We start from the raw sequence: 16398 nt of genomic DNA, 5'->3' as shown, positions 1-16398 counted from the left end.
GAAGAGCAGGCAGTGTAGAAAGCAGGCTTTGAAACAGTCAAGTGCATCATGTAGAACTGCATCACTCATCTAAAGTTGGGAGGAAAAAAAAGACAGGAGGCAGATGATTTCACAGAAATACCCTGGGGATTAAACGCCATCTAAACTGGCAGCACAGATGCAAGAATTTTCCTCACTGCACAGTGTGTTTGTTTTCTGTCCTGAGCCAACTTTAACCAGGTTGCAGTATAATTGGATCTGAGCATTATTCCACAGGTTGCATATAGTAATATGGAAGTTGTATAAGTAGGATGGAATGTGCATGAGCAAATTGTATGTTTGTATATTACAAGTGAGGGGGGGGGACTGGGATAATGTGTTTTAATTATCTTGCGGTGTGCAGACTTCTTAATGGTGGCCTTGCTGGCTTTCTGAAGTTCTGTGTGTAATCGTACTTAGGCCTTGGCCTGTGAGCGTGGTCTACAGTGCTTAGCTTTAGGATGGAGACCCCTGAAATACAGTTAGAAAAAGACAACAAAAACAGTAGGGTGTAGTGAGAGAATCTAATTGTTGCAATCCTTATTCTTTTAGAAGTGAGGCCATAGGTTTTGTTTACTTAGGCAAAAATGGGAAATTAGCTCTTACTCCAAATCCACAGGTCACTGAAGTTAATAGAAAACAATCATGGCCCTATTTTGGAAAAACAATGTTAGATTTTTATTAAAGGATTCTCCAGAATGTTCTCAACATGCTGTAGGAGGGGATGTTCCTTTCCTGAGCCTTAAACACCTTCCTCTAACACTGTGTAAGCACCTTTCCTCCTGACATGCCAGAGAATTTGTCACAGAGGCTTGGGCTAGTCATTCTCAGTGTTCTTCACAAATGCTTGTGTCTGACAATCAGGAAATGGTTGTTGATGACTTTCTGGATGGCAGAGGGGGAAAATATCTATATGGAAAGAGAAAATGCACAGATACACTCATTCCCATCAACTCTCTCCCAACTAAAGAGCTACTGAGGGTGTCTTCTTTTTTGCTTGTTTTCAATGATAGTTAAAATGGTTCAGTAGAACACGTGCTTTTGGCATACGTATTATACATTCCCATCAGTCATATAGAGATGGGTTTTGTACTCTCTTGTCACCAGAAATGTAGGTAACAGGTGGTGGATCTATCAAGCTGATGAAGATTTGCATCATTCTACAGAAAAATGAGGTTTAATCTTCACAGCCAGACCATCTTCTTATTACTATACAGGCACTGGTCCAGGAGCCTCACCTGTCTTCTTATGAGGTGCTGAAAATACCCTTTATGTCATGCCATAGCCATAGCCATTCTTGAGGGTAATTCAGGCAAACGCCTTTGGTTCCTGCAAGAGTGCCATTTCATCCTTGGCTGAAAGAGTGGTGGTTTTGCTCAGTGTCTCAAGGGCATACTTAACTCTGGCTGAGTTCTATGGTCAACTTCATTGTTTGTGCTCGTGGTTTGACCATGGTTACTCCAGATTCTCATCTGGGTGGAGAATGAACCGGATTCATAATGTGTTCTTTTTGAGTCACGTACACTCCTTCTGCATTGTCACCTCTTTCTTGCTATGATCTCATCAGATCTTGCAAGCTTCAGAAGGGTTGGGCCTGGCTGCTGTGCCTGGATGGGATGCTTCCAGGAGAAACACAGGATGCTAAGGGAAATGGTGCTGGTGATTCACAACACTGCTCTTCCTTCTGAGTCAGCTGTGGAGCACAACTTACAGACTGTAGAAAAGGGCACCAAGCTAGTGTCTTGCCATCAAGATGGGGTGGAAAAAGTCCTTATAACTTGGGCTTATTAAATATCTTTTGGGAAGATGAGTGGCATTTGCCTACATATCCTGGTGGTGTTCCAGTAATTATTTTCTGCTGTCCTAAATTCCTCATGTCAGTTTGAGCTGGTTACAATGATTGCCTTCACTTCCTGTTCTAAACTGATGCTGCTGAGTATCCATGTGCTGTAAAAACAGCTGCTGCACTTCTCTGGTAGTTGAAATAGCCCCTATGTATAAATTCAGAAATTTCTGAAACTTCTGTGAGGGATCTACCAAGTATGATAAATGTATACATGCAAGTAGTTCTGTTAGCAGTGGTCTTTTGTGTTTAGGATAGATTCTGTGTTTTTCATCCCCTGCAGGAACAGCTTTTGAGTTCTTATATATCAATATTTGTTCTGATTTTGTTTTGTTTTGTACACAGGAAACAAAAGAAGAGAAGTCTTCCTATACTTGTCCTCTGTGTGAAAAGATTTGCACTACACAGCACCAGCTAACTATGCACATTCGTCAGGTATGCAGAGTGTCAGCTTTTGATTTCTTACTTCTATTAAGAGTGTGTGTCCCTGCCCCCGCAGTGTCTCAAACAAGGATGTATGTCCTGTTCTGTATAGCTTAAGGTATCCCAAGGATCCAGTTAACCACTTAATCATGAGGCCTAAGTCCTGTTTTCTTATCCTGTTGAGTACAGATCCCTTTACTGGTCATGCAAATTAAGAAGCAGGAAGGCATAGTTTTTAAACCATGCCAGTGTAGAAGAGCCTTCTCAGTCTTTCACAGGGTATAGCAGTTTGGGGAGGCAGAATTAAAAATACACTCTCTAATAGATGATGCACTTTTTTTGTCAGCTACAGGCCTTTTCTTGAATTTTGAATTATATGCATACTTTATAAGGATGTTTGGCCTTTTCTACATCAGAAGGTTCTGCTTTGGTTGCTAAGGCTGTGGCTCACCACCGTGGGTCCACTAGATACTTACTACTTCAGTTTTGCCTTCTGTACTGTAACTGTTACTTAATTTTTTTCTTACTCTCCTGGGTTGGGTTGTTTTGGGGTTTTTTTGCCATATGAAGAAATCGTTAAGTCTCTGAATGCAAGTAAGATACAGTGATACATACAGCACAGTACATAATGGCCATATTTTTAAGTGTCTTCCTTCTCCCATGAGGTTTTTAATTATATCACCTTTCTGTTTTCCCCCTTACCACTCACTCAACCCCAAAGCACTTCACAGCTAAAGTGTCCCAAGGTACTGTTTGATGGGTTGCTGCTGAGTCCTTTTCCATTTTCTTCTCCTGCACACCCATCAGGAATACTGCATGTGGCAGGCATTGCAGGCTGTACAAAACAGCTACTTGTGCTGGAGAACTAAGGAGTTAAAAATAAAGGGTGGGGGTGGAGTTGAGGGGGAGGGCTGGGTAGGAGAGCTATATACTGGGCACACCTTAATATAAGTTATTGTGCCCACTGGCTCTTTAAACCTGCTTTTAAGATGTTCATAGGTCTCGCTATTATTTTACTGGCACTTTGAAAGGGACACTCAATGAAAAAAAAATCATTGCTTTCTCTAGCATAACACTGACACTGGAGGGACAGACCATTCCTGCAGCATCTGTGGAAAGTCTCTGAGCTCAGCGAGCTCCCTTGATCGCCACATGCTGGTGCACTCAGGTGAAAGGCCTTATAAATGTTCAGTATGTGGACAGTCCTTCACCACCAATGGAAACATGCACAGGTGAGTGCTGATCATGACCCAGGAGTTTGGAAAGGGTTACAGGACAGGGGGCTGTTTTGTTGCCTTGGAAAGAGTTTGAAGCCAATAAGACACTTGAAGAAAATGTGGGCTATCCCTGTTCTACAAGGATGGCATAACACAGATATAGGCATGCACACTTTAACTACTAGGATGCTGAGGTTGTGGGGGGAGGTTAGAATTGATCAAGGTCTTCCAGCTCTCTTCACATATTATCAGGAGTTGTTATGAATATCCAGATACTGATGATGTACTGATAATTATTACTAATGTTATTACAAACGGGATGGGTTTTTTTTTTTCTCAAAGGACAAAAACAAATAGCAAAGCTGGAGAGGAGCTTCTGGTTTGTAGTATCAGAGTCATAGATGCAAATGGTTGCAGTATTAGCAAATGTGTGGTGGTGTTTTATGTTACATAGTTAAGTATCCCAAGTCCCACCATGAAGATGCTTCTTCATATAATTGATGCTTTTTTAAAATACATACATCAGTACTTGCTTGTACTGTAGACTACTTACTGCACTGAAGATCCAGGAAATTCTCTATAAGTCAAGTTGCCAAAAGGAATTAATGTAATTCCTTCATAGGGAGGTAGTAATATATACAGTTACCAACTGAGGAAACAAAATGTTAAATCACATGGATGTTTCATCCCTTCTCTCCATCCCTGGATTCAGTATTCATTTATTTGCATGGGTGGAGCACCTCAGAGCTGATTAAGATTTTTGTGAATTCCCACATAGCTTTAGTCCTCATATCAAAGAGTTTACAACCTACAAAGAAACTGCAAGACAGGTGGGGGAAAGGAATATAGCCTATAAGGAAGATGCCAGGAGTGGTGGTTACAGACTGGTTCTGTGTGGGAAGGAAGAAATCTTGTTTCCTTATTATCAGTCATTTTCCAAGCAATGTGCTATAGCTGGAATAAAAGAGGGGATTGCTGTGACAATGGGAAAGATAACATAATGCTGCACAAAGGAAGAAATAGCTGCTTGCAGCTTTCCCTTTTTTTATCAATTGTTTGTTTTAAACAGTTACTTGAAAACAGAAGAAACAGGAGGGAATACAGATTTGTAATTCCGCATTTATTTAACTTGATTGCAACTGGGCAGGGTTGGAGAGAAAACCGTAAAATGAGAAGGGAAAGATACAAAGATGTTCAGAGAAGATACTGGCCTTGGGCACTGAATAAATCACACGTCTGACTCATCTGACCAGAGGTGTTTTAAGCCACATGTTTGCCAGACTGGGTCATTCTTCTGTCTGCTCTGAGGAAGACAGCACAGCTGCTGAGTTGCAGCTGATGCTGCTGTCAGCATCCAAGGGTGAATTTTTGAGTCAGGACTCTGGGGTGGTCAAACACATGTGTCCAGGTCCTCAGCCTAGGCTGCTTGCTGAAGGGCTGCTTGTGGGGTTTGTTTGGCTGTTTGCTTGCTCGCTGGGCATCTTCTTGTCCTCTCCCAGAAGCAGGAAAGGAAGGCGTCCCCTGAGACTGAACTCCAAGTCTAATAGATGTTGATGTTGTCACTTTTTCTTATGGGGATTTCCCCTGCATTTTAGTAGTAAATTTGAGAGAACCACCAGACTGTGTTAGTTATTTGCCCAAAAAGAAGTACAGATCAGACCCTTCTGATGAGAAGGTTGCTTGGGTTTAAGTTTTTCTATTAACGAGGTGTCGCTTGAAGTTATCAGGATGGAGTGCTGTATATACTGACCACACCAAGAAGGATCTAAGTTCGTCAAGGAAAATCTTCCTGTTAAAAGTCCTTCCCATCTGATAGGTTCTTGTCTTCTGTGTAAAACTCCTTCTTGTGCTTGACCACACCACAGCAGCTCAGTGGGAGCTTGCAGAAACCTGTTACTGAGCCTGGTAGCACTGCAACAAGTGACCCCAGACCCTATGACAACTGAGATCCTGAGCACACTGAAACAGGCTAGTTTTGCTAAAGGAGGACTGTGCCACCATTTTTTTTGCAGTAAATAACTTTTTGATGTTTTTGTAGCAGACTATGATAGTGAATCCTGTTGCCAAAGTGGAAAGCATGAATGTGCAAGTAGGCAGATGAGAACAAATGCAAACCGAACTTAAATTTGTTATTTGGTGCCCGCACTCACAAGGAAGATGTTAATTTTGCCCACTGGGTACCTTCTTCCAAAACAAGTATTTCAGGTCTAAGACGGTGTGCAGTAAATTCTTTCCTAGACATCTCAAGCTTACCTGTAGCATGAGGTCCACTGGCCTTCCACTGCCAAAGATGAATGCCTCTCACATCATATCAAAAAATGCTTCTGCCTCAGGATCCCAGAGCAAGGACCTGCTTGCCATGTCCTGCCTCAAGAGGAACTTCCATGGGCCATGCTTGTAGTGGTGCTGTGACTTTCTTCTGCACCAGCTGGTCCACAGGATGATAATACACATCCATTTTTCTCTGCTTTACATCCATTTTTCTCTGCTTTTGCACATAGTTCCTTTATTGTTCTCCATTTTTGTGCTATGGTATCTAAGTAGTGACAGATATATGCCTAAACCAGCTAAGAACAAGATTCTGTCCTGACTGTGGTAGCTAACATGATGGTATCCTTCCACCATCTCATCCAGTGTGGGATCAGAGAGAGAAGTTGTAGGCATATCAGAAAACTGTGAATGTGCTGCTGAACAATCAGTGTAGCTTGTAGAAGGTTCTGCAGGAGCCACACCGAATACTATTGTATTTACACCAAATAAGCTCAGTTCACATGAGAGGAGTGAGGGAGAAGTTAGCTTGCCAGTATCTTAACAAAGGAAGAAATGTGTAGACACATACTACATACATACTCTGTTCTCTTTCTCCCTCTTTGCCTTATTCTGGACTTACTTAACTGTCTACCCTATTTTTAAAATCCAGACTTTCAAAAGAGCTTTTAGGGAAGAAAGTCCAAAGAAGTGAGTTTTTTTCGAGGGAAATATTGTGCATGTTACTCTTCTGACAGAGGATGAAATTTTTGATCCATTTTTCCACCTCATAGTGGCCAATTTGTTTGGCATTCAACTGAGCAGAGAAGGGAAGGAGTTTTGATTACTTTTTTGGTTTATAAAATATTAGTGTTGTTACATTCTGAAGTGTGTGTCCTCTCCATAGAGAGTAATTTTTCTTCTCCCTCACTTTATTAACTGTAGAGAGGAGAAAGCCCTCCAGAGCTCTTAATTGTTTTTTGGCATGTGGGCAAAACTTTTCTGTAGGTTTTTGTTGAGTGGGAACACTGGTTTCGGCCCATCTCTTCTCTGGAAAAGTTTAGCTGTGTTGGGGTGTTGTCTGTACTCCTCACCTGTGGAATTGATGCTACCCTTCCTTACTCCCACAGTACATGCAACACTTAATTTGTAAATGAGTCATAACCTCTCACATCAAGTCCAGTCTCTTTTTGTTGTGCTCCTTGGCTCCTCGTCAACAAGTCAAGTTGAATGGGCACAGCACACAGGGGTGGAGGGGGAAGGTTCTCTTGCGCAGCACCATTCAGAAAAAAAAGGTTAGAAGTTGCTTTCTATTCTGACCAGGGTGACTCTTGGCCAGGATTTTCAGTGGGAAAGTCCAGAACATCTCAGAATACTCTCTTACAGCTGCCAGACTGCAGTGGCCTGTGGGACAACTGCAGTTGTAGAGAACAAAGGTTTATGGAGAGTGCTCAATGTCCTGTGTGCAAAGCTTATTTTCTTACTCTTCTGAATGTGCCATCAAGCTAACTGCCTGCATATCAGTGCTGCTTCTCCTACTTGGGAAGGGTTGTTCCAATATGGTACAGTAACTGGGAGATCCATCAGTGTCTTGTATCATGAACAGGAATTGCTCTGAAGCAGAAGAGCTAGAGACAATACTTAATTTTTTACAGAGATTTGGTTTTTACCAATACTGGTAAAGGTGAGTCTTCTTGGAAATACAAAGCCTTCTAGAATCAGGGACTGATTTGGAGGTTTGGGAGGTGGTTTTCTTGAGGCTTTTTAGGAATTTGGAGGAAGGATTTAGATCACAGTAATTTTAAGTTCAAAATACCTGTAACTGGAATGACATTGCAGTGATCAGTACATAAGCAAATCTGCAGTTTGGGATATGCTAATCCTCACACTTTTAGGCTAGTCACACAGACACTACAGCTTTCTCTCAGTCACAGTAAATTGAAGTTGAATATTCTCACATCTCCAGCAGGATCATAAACTGTATAGAAGGAGGGTGTGTGTGTATAAAGAGTTTTCTGTAGCTCTGAAAGGGCTGGAGATTTCCAAAGTTTTGTCCTAAATCAATATATTGCATTTAATAAAGGCTTTCCATCTGTATCATCACAGTAGCTCCCTAGAGAGTTCAGCTGCAAATAGTGCCAACTCTGGGGAACTCTTTTGTGTCTAGACTCTGCTACCAAATAGGAGATTGCAAGCCTCTTATTCCATCTCCACTGCTGCATCTCCCCAAAACCAGACAGTGTAGTTAGGCTGCTGCTTTGGGTTTTGGTGGTGGTGGGTTGGATGCTTTAGCAAAAGACCTTGAGGTAGAGAAAAGGCTTAGCTTGACTTACCATGTTGCATTCCGGTAGAACATGCATCAAGCTTCATGGGAAAGGGTGATGCTTCCACTTGCTCCAAAAGAGTTTTCTTCATGGGTAGGAAACTTTGCCAAAGCCTCATTTTCTGTTGTTATGACTGAGGATGGTCTGTACCTATTGCTTTAAAATCATATGCTCTCCATGCAACTTGAAGATGTTAATAGGATATAAATGTGAGAAGGAGGGTGAGAAACCTTCCTGCCAGTTTCCAGTGGGTTAGCTCCATGGCAAATTTGAAAAGGCTAAAGGGATAATACATATATTCCAGGCACAGCTTCCCCAGTTTGGTAATTGAAACTGCAGTGTCCATGGTTGGTGTTTACCAGGCTGCCTATGCAAGTGTAGTAATTCAGACTAACTGAAGTGTTCATATCAAACTAAAACATCACACTCTTTCTCTCCTTCTGCTCCTTAGCCCATACCTAGCAAAATTCTTCATAATGGCTTTTTATTTACATCCTACTTGTAGACTGCGTATGCACCATCTCAGGAACAGGTCTCAAAGTTTAGGGAATTGTTTTGTTTTTGGCACATATGAAACACCACATGCAAGAACCACATGCAGAAGTCTTTGAAACTCAAATTGGAAGATCTGGATCACAGAAGCTATGCTTTGAAGCATGCTTACAAAGGGTCCTATCAAAGAAGGTATTTCTTCTTTTAATTAGGAAGGCACTTTCATTCTCAGTCTTATTTTCAGTGCTAGATAATTTTCCCAAACTTCTCTTTTTAATGTGCTGTGGAGAGACAAACAGCTGCTTTTGTTAGCAGGGTATGGTGCTATTCTGGTGTTTAAATTTAGTATTTTTTCAACACTCTTTGTATGCGTAGATGTTGCTGAGTGAGTTTTTTGAGAAATACAGAAAGTGCATGTGCTGCAGGGTAACCTGTGAATTTTGATGTTTTTATCTGGCCATTTTTACTGTCGAGAGTGTACATTTGGTGAAGATTGTAATGTAATTGGTTGGAAGATGGGTGTTGGATCCCGCTAAGGGCACAGAGGTAGAGATGCATGTGCTCTAATGATTTCCCTGACCTCTTTAAGATGGAACTGTGTTTCTTGGGCAGGCATGCAAACAAGCTGTATGTGACTTCAGAAATATCCAGCAGCCAGAGTGTCCTCCAGATCTGGCTGAATCCTTCATCTCCCCATGTTCCACCTATGAACTGCTCCTACGTTATTTGTTACTTATGGCATTGTCCCGCTTTCAGTACGCGGTGTGTGCTTTTGTAGGGTGCAGTGCAGTAACAATGCAGAGCCTCTAAGTCCAAATAGGATCTCTACAGCCCAGCACGTGAAGTCTGGCATTTGCTTAAGATGGGAGTTTTTTTGAAACAGAGCATAGCCAAATGTAATGGTGAGCTTTTTTTTCTTCCAAAAGAGGGGCATTATTACAACATGCTTTCATTGCTGGTGGTTTGTCAAGATCGCCAACTAGAAATTTGGTGTTAAACGTTGTGTAGCTTTGAAAAATAAAGCATACATGATCTTGAGTGTACAAATAGCCAAGGAACTAGCCACACTGAAAATTATTGATAATTCACATCCGTGAAAAGGCCTTCTCTTCTTGTCTTGCACAACAGATTGTCATTTTGGTCATCTAGGACCTCTAAGGAGCTTTTATTTCAACATAGTGTGGGTAGGTAGTGCTCTTAAATACGAAGAAGTAAGGTATATTCCAGGCTTTCAAATCAGTTCCTTATGTGTGAAGGATGATTTAACCACTGTCAGCAGGATAGTGAAAGATAGGCTTTGGCAAATGCAAGTACCCTAATTCTTCATCAGGGATAATGAACACAACTAATTTCTGCTTCTGGTAATTGATAACTGCACTTCAAGGAGATAAGCAAGATGTGATACCTGTTTTGGTTTTTCTTTGAAAATAAAATATGATTCTTACATTTTCACTAATACATTTTGTAAATGAGGATAAGGAAACAGGTGGAGAGAACGTTTTTTGGTCTCTCTCCTGTCAGCAGATGTATCCAGAGTAAATGTTTGGTATTCTGCTGAGATCCCCACGTTTTACAGAAAATGAAAAAGCAAAATGAAAAAAGAAAGAAAGTGCCAGGCTTTCCCAAAAGCAGAATAGTTGTAGGATGCTGTTTGTCTTTGATAAGAATTAGGAGACAGGTATTTTCAGTAGTCCCAGGCAGAAACTTTTGTCTGTATCACTGTTGTTGAGTAGATTTGTCGTCTTTTGTTAAGACAATATAATTTTTATTTAATTCATGTGATGCATAAATAGGGTGCTCCAAAAAAACCCTCAGTGGATATCTTCAGCAGCAAGAGACTCTGAAGGAGATCTTCTGCCACAGTACCTCTGTGAGCTGTAAGGGCCTAAAGGAGATGCCATGATTTTAGGCTTGTTACATGCTGCTTGTAGCCTTGGACAGTATCCCCCTTCAGTTATCATTAAAGAACAGCAAAGGAAGTCAACACAAAAACATGAATGCTGAGATCTGATTAGAATCAAGCGAAGCAAGGAAGTGCAGAGTTAAGATTTATATGCTGACCTTAATTAGCTCCATTGTTCTTGAGAACCAAAGCGTACACAATGAGGAACATTATACTTGCATCTCCAGAACCCTTCAGTACCTAAACATACGAAAGATTTCTGGGTGCTTTTCAGTCTTAGATTTTGTGTGCGTTGCCTTTAAGTAACAGCTAAGTCTGATCTTGTGCTTTGTAAGCTTGTGGATTTTTATCTTTTGGTTTTCAGCAGGCACAAAAGGCTGCTCCCAATACGTTTAGGTTTCTGCTGCGCCTTGTGCCAAGGGGTCCTCACAGGCAGTAACATAAATTTGCGTGTAACAGAGTGTATTGAGCATAGCTTAGTGCTGCTTTGTTACTCATGTCACAGTTCAAATGAGCACAAGCCACTTGACAGATTACCCTCTAGTCACAGAGCACAGGCAGCCTAAGACCTTGATCTTTCTGTGTACCCTTTCAGGAACATCACCTCCTCCGAAGGTTTAGTATTCTCAGGGATGTTACCTCCCCTTCTCACCTTGAAGAGCTACAAAATAGATACAAGCCTTAACAAGTACTAGAAAATCCAGACAATCTTTGCAGGGAATTGAGGTGCTTGTAGTCCTTTGCTATAAGCTTGACATTAGGTGTTTGTTGCAGAGATGTTAGCTCTCCAGGTTAGCAAGTGACATGTTCTGGTAGAATTTTGGTTGGTGGTTTGTATTTTAGTTTTTACTTTGGTTGGGTGATCCTGTGTGGAAAATGCTGGTGGTGAGAAAGTTTTCTGGGAGAGTTTGTATGTTAAGGTAATCTTTGCTCAGCCTGTTGTGTGTGCACATCAGAAATGCTTACATTGCTTCTCTAATGAATGCAAGTTCACTGTTCCTCCTGTTGTCTGAAAAGATTTCTGGGCCAAGTACCAACGAGAATGAGGAAAAAGTCTATCTCAAACTGTGTCTGTGGTTCCTGTCGTTCCACCTTTAATGTATGTCTTCAAGCTTTACCTTTTCTCTCCTCAGCATCTAACCTGCTCAACCTGTTCTAGTTTAGCATGCTGGAACCAGCAAACTGCAGAACCTACCCCCTCTCAGGGTCAGCAGGTTTTTTCCTTTCTTTTCTCCCCTCTTTTAAAAATAGGCTATTTGCTAACAGTAGATTGGCAGCGTTTGGGAAAACTAATCAAGCTGTAAAAAGTGGTGAGGGGAATCCTGATGTTTCGCCTTAGCCAGGGCCTTTCACCCGTGATTTTGAGACATGATACTCACTTGGATGATGTTACACAGCTTAGGCAAAGACACGGTCTGTAAAGTAGTAGTGCCATTATGAAACTGATAAATAGCACAAAATATGCAAATGCTTTCTCCTTCTTGAATGTATCTGTAGGTATGATGAGTTCTTCAGGCTGTTCTCATTGCTGAAATTTTCTAAACATTCTCAGCATTTTTTTTCTTTTTTGGTAAATCCTCAGAGTCAGGTCTCCTGTGCTTAATGTGGAAAGATGTCTTAATTGAAGGAGGTGTACGACTTCTACGTGGCTTGTTTTAGACATCAGGCTGCCTCAATGTTCTTGAAAGTTTTAAACTGAGGGTAAAGAGAGTGAGGCAATCCATGTTGCTTGTGGACTGCACTGAAATTAATTTCACTTGAAGGGGAAAGTTCCCAAACTCCTGTAGAGGAGCATTAGTCATGCAGGGACTTCTGTTGCCAGCTACTGTGCTAAACATACAACTAAACTAAACTATAATACTTATATATATATATATATATAATAAACTTTATAAACTAAACATCCATGTAACACGAGGTGGAACCTTTTCCTTGAGCTTCTCTGCTCAGCAGGGGAATGCTGTGAGATCACCACTGGTGAGGAAGGAGGACCACATGGTCAGGAACAAGAGAGGAAATGGGCTGAGCACGTGAAACCTCCTTTGCTAGGGTACCGTCCTCAGCACAGGGAAGAGTCTGCACAAGTGTGTGCACAGTGATAACCCCTTACTTCCTTGCCCCTTGAGGTACTTGGTGACTGCTGATACCAGGGTGATGCAGAGTCCCTGCTTTAACAAAGATGTGCTTCTCTTATCTCGGGTAGCTTCCTTGCATGCATGCCCTGGGTGGTGGTGGGTAGGTATTTGGCTCCATCTGTGCAGAATCCCCAGTATTGCTGTGACAGTTGTTTTGGTTTTTTTTTCCTCCTTGAGCTGTGTGACGCAGCAAGTTGTTCTGTACTGTGTGCCACCAGGATTGCTCAACAGTGGAGTGTGAGAGGGAACCAACTGGATGAGGGCTTCGCCTCATTCTGGGCAGTGGCTGAGGCTTCTGTTTGCTTGGTTGGTAAAGGGGTGTGGTTTGAGGGAGAGGGCCGGACGTACCTTGCACTACTTCAACCGTGTTTGCTTTTAAGGGTAAAACTTTTCCCTCTTTTGACATCCTTTCTCTAATTTTCTTCCCTATATTTTTTTCCTGATGCTACAATTTAAAACTGCTTTAATTGTCCTTACCATCTAATAACAGTTGTTTTCTCTAAACATTAGGTTTCCTTAAAAATCCACAATTAAGTCACTGACTAAGCTTACATACCATGGTAACTAAAAGACTTGACTGAAAACCACAGATTTCCAAAAAGATGAAAGAAAACAGCAGTTCAGAATGTCCAAGGCCAGGTTTTTAATACATTTTAAAGTCTTAGTTTTATTGCTTTTAATAAACTTTTGTCTCCAAGCTTAAAGAACCACAGGGAATCTTGTCCTCTATAAATTAGTTTCTTACCAGCTGGAAGTCTCCTTGCAGTATCTGGCATGGTTAATTTAGGTCTGCGCTGAACTGAATGCAGACGGCAGGCAGGCAGTTGTGCTGGAAAACTCACACTGCATTTCCCTCCTCTTTTGCCCTCCTTTATGCAAGGGTTGATGCGAACTCCAAGTGAATGCTTTATTTTGCTGTCCTTTGGGAAGCTTTGCTTTGGAGACATGGTTTGAATCACTTCCCTGTCACAGCATCACCAGGCAAATACTTGTCTCCTTTTTTTCCTTCGAGGTGTTATGACAATGCTGCTGGTAGGGAACAGGAGTAACTTTGAGACAAGCTGGGAATGCAGTTTTATCAATCTCAGCATGTTCGAACCTGCTGATTTTGCCTAGCAGTTGCTTAAGTATCTGTGAATACAGCATAATTATTCAGAAATGGTGTAGCCCCCCCGCCTTGTATTTGTAGATCAGTATCTACTCTCACTCATGCTTACAAGTTTATTCACAGCAAGGTAAAATCTTATTCTAGGTTAAAAATACAAAATGCTTTGTGTGCGTCTGTATTGTATATCCTTAGGTATCATGTACTGGCAGCTTTGTGGCACTGGTTAACTTTGCAGACTCTCCCGGGTAACACTGAAAAGGGATTCCTAATCTGTCATTTGAACATAATCAGTGGTGGATTTTGCAGCCTTAGCGCACCCAGCTAGTCTTGCTGGATTTAAATAATAACGCTCATCTCCTCCTAATGATGCTGTCTGCTGCCGTGCAGCGAGGCTGGTTTTGCTTTGCTGGGAGAACCTCATGGTGCGGGGAGACAGCACGGCAGCCCACGCGGAACTTGGGGGGATGCTCACGGCACGTCTGTGTGGCACCCTGGGATGCAGGGATTCCCAGGGGGACGCCAGAGGGGCTGCTGCACCCCCACACTGCTGTGCGGGGTGGCTCCCTGATAGACACAGAGCTGCTCATAAGCACTGGGGCCTCCTTGGGGATAATGAGCTGGGCCAGCAAGAGTGCAGGGCCTGGGTGCCAGGGTGAGCAGCACCAGCTGTGGGATCTCCTGCTGTGTCTCCTTGCAGACATGGGGTTAAAACGACTCAGTGCTTCCCAATCTGATCATTCCTGGGACCTGTTCGCCCCACCCTGCTCTTTCACTGCCTGCATTGCAGTGGATGCCTTACTAGCAGAGCCACAGAGATTTCTTGCTGCTCAACTTCATTTTGTTTATCCCATGCGAGTGTTCAGTGCTGGTTACCACTGGAATATTTGGTGGTACTTTAAATTTGTTTTGAAATTGCTCTGCAGTTTTAAGAGGGCGTTTCCCAAATGGCTGGGGTTTTGGTATTCAAATGTCTCTTGACTTCCTCTGAAGTGTGCATGCATGTCTGAGGGATTTTTGGGTCAATTTTGTTTTGGGTTTTTTTGGTGTGTTTTTTTTTTTGAGGATACAAATAGCAGATGAGCCAAGGAGAGAAAACAAACAGAAACTTGTCCAAGTACAGATCACATCTGATTTTCAAAATTACCTGCATCCTTATGGTTCCTGTGATTACAACTGGAAAGAACTGAGTGGATTGTTCTCTTAAGTGGGTGATGTTGGTAATTAGCACTGGAAATACATTGTCAATACAGATTCTCCACGTGTTTTAACAGACAAACAACTGACTAAACTCCTTCACCCAAGGTTATAATGTTAGTGCACTTTTGACATAAGGTCCAGTCATATTCACAAGACTCTTAAGGAGAGGGCTAGCAGCAGCATATTAAATGATTGCTCCTAAAAATGCTGCTGCTTCACTTTCTGCTTAAGATTTACTTACCATGGCATGTCAGATGACAGAAACCTTGAAGAGGAGTTCCTGTATGTTTAGACAATTTGGGCTGAACTAACTTTAATTAGGCAGAATGAAACTTAAAAAGTGACAAAAATCACATGGCCTAGAAATCTCTGGAAAGGCATTATCAGTGTAGTTTTGAAGGCTGTTTTCTGTTACTCTGAGACATTTTTCATTCCATAAGGCCTGAAGCAGATTTCAACCTGTCTTGGATGCATCCTGCAATCGGTTCTGACATGGTGACAGAAAGCTGAAGCTTAGACAAAGGAGGTGTTTTTTAAAACAGAGATGTTTGATCATGTTCTGAATGGTAGACATGCTTTTTCATTACTCTAGATTATTGACAACATGGGGGGGTGATATTTTTGGGGGTGAATATGTACTGTTATTTGAGTAGCAATGTAAGTGAAGGATCTCAGGGAAGAAAACACTGAAAGAGGTAAAACAGTTGTCTGGACAGATGGTACTCTGGGCATCTAACCAGCTTAGTCCTTTCCAGACTAGCTTGCTGAACGTGAGTTGTAGAAAAAAAAAAGTTCTATAGTGAAGGATGAAAAGCATTGGGGTTTGTTCTTAGCCTCTGAGTGGTTGAATGTGTGACTCCCTTGTCTTCATATAAGCATCAGATATATGAGGATCACCCCCTTCATTTTGATAAACGGCTCAGAAATCACGAGGGAGAAGAGGAACAGCCATGTGCAATAGAGTATAGGGTACATCTAGTGGTAAAGTGGAGAAACTTGGAATAATATGTAGGATGTGAAGCCAGAACCTGAACTTGATACTGTCAGATGATCTCTCTGGACTGATAATGGCTGGATTCATTGGCCTCCCCACTGCGTTTCCACAGGCATGGAGATGTGAGGGAGGAGGAGGGTGTTTATACATGCACTGGATCCTGTCCTCAAGAATTAATCTTGATTTAGGTGCTGGGACTTTCCCAACCAGGCCTCAGTGAAATTGCTTGCTGCTCCCCCTCTGGACATGCTGCTCCTTCTAATCAGACTTACCTGGCATAAACCTCTCTTGACTGAAAGCCAGCAGTGGTTGTACTGCTGTAGTTATAAGGGAGAGACTTAACCCTGGACCCTGCTCAGAGACTGCAGATACACCCTTTTGTTCCACACCTTCCTTTTGCCTGGGTCTTTGAGCCAGGTGAGCCCCTCTTTTTAGGGATGTGGAGTATATCAGCAGCCATGGAAAGGCAGAGTACAGCGACAGTATGGCTTTTCTCC

The 16398-nt window shown here is 42.1% G+C and overlaps 1 protein-coding gene across 9 annotated transcripts in view; it reads left to right on the top strand.

Annotated features, from left to right (window-relative positions):
• Positions 1–16398, top strand: part of RREB1 (ras responsive element binding protein 1) — a 123955-nt gene that overhangs the window by 61947 nt on the left and 45610 nt on the right. For 8 of the 9 annotated variants that reach the window (XM_030444165.1, XM_030444168.1, XM_030444166.1 and 5 more), the window contains 2 exons: positions 2207–2296; positions 3353–3516. In XM_030444165.1, the coding sequence (XP_030300025.1) occupies positions 2207–2296; positions 3353–3516 (254 nt within the window). Of the gene's footprint in view, positions 1–2206; positions 2297–3352; positions 3517–16398 lie in introns of those variants that run through there. The other variant, XM_030444170.1, reaches the window with a different exon arrangement.

Source organism: Calypte anna, chromosome 2 (genome assembly GCF_003957555.1).
Source record: "Calypte anna isolate BGI_N300 chromosome 2, bCalAnn1_v1.p, whole genome shotgun sequence".
NCBI classification, from domain to species: Eukaryota; Metazoa; Chordata; class Aves; order Apodiformes; family Trochilidae; genus Calypte; species Calypte anna.
Note: the sequence above shows the minus strand (reverse complement) of the source record. Positions and strands in the feature narration are given on the sequence as shown.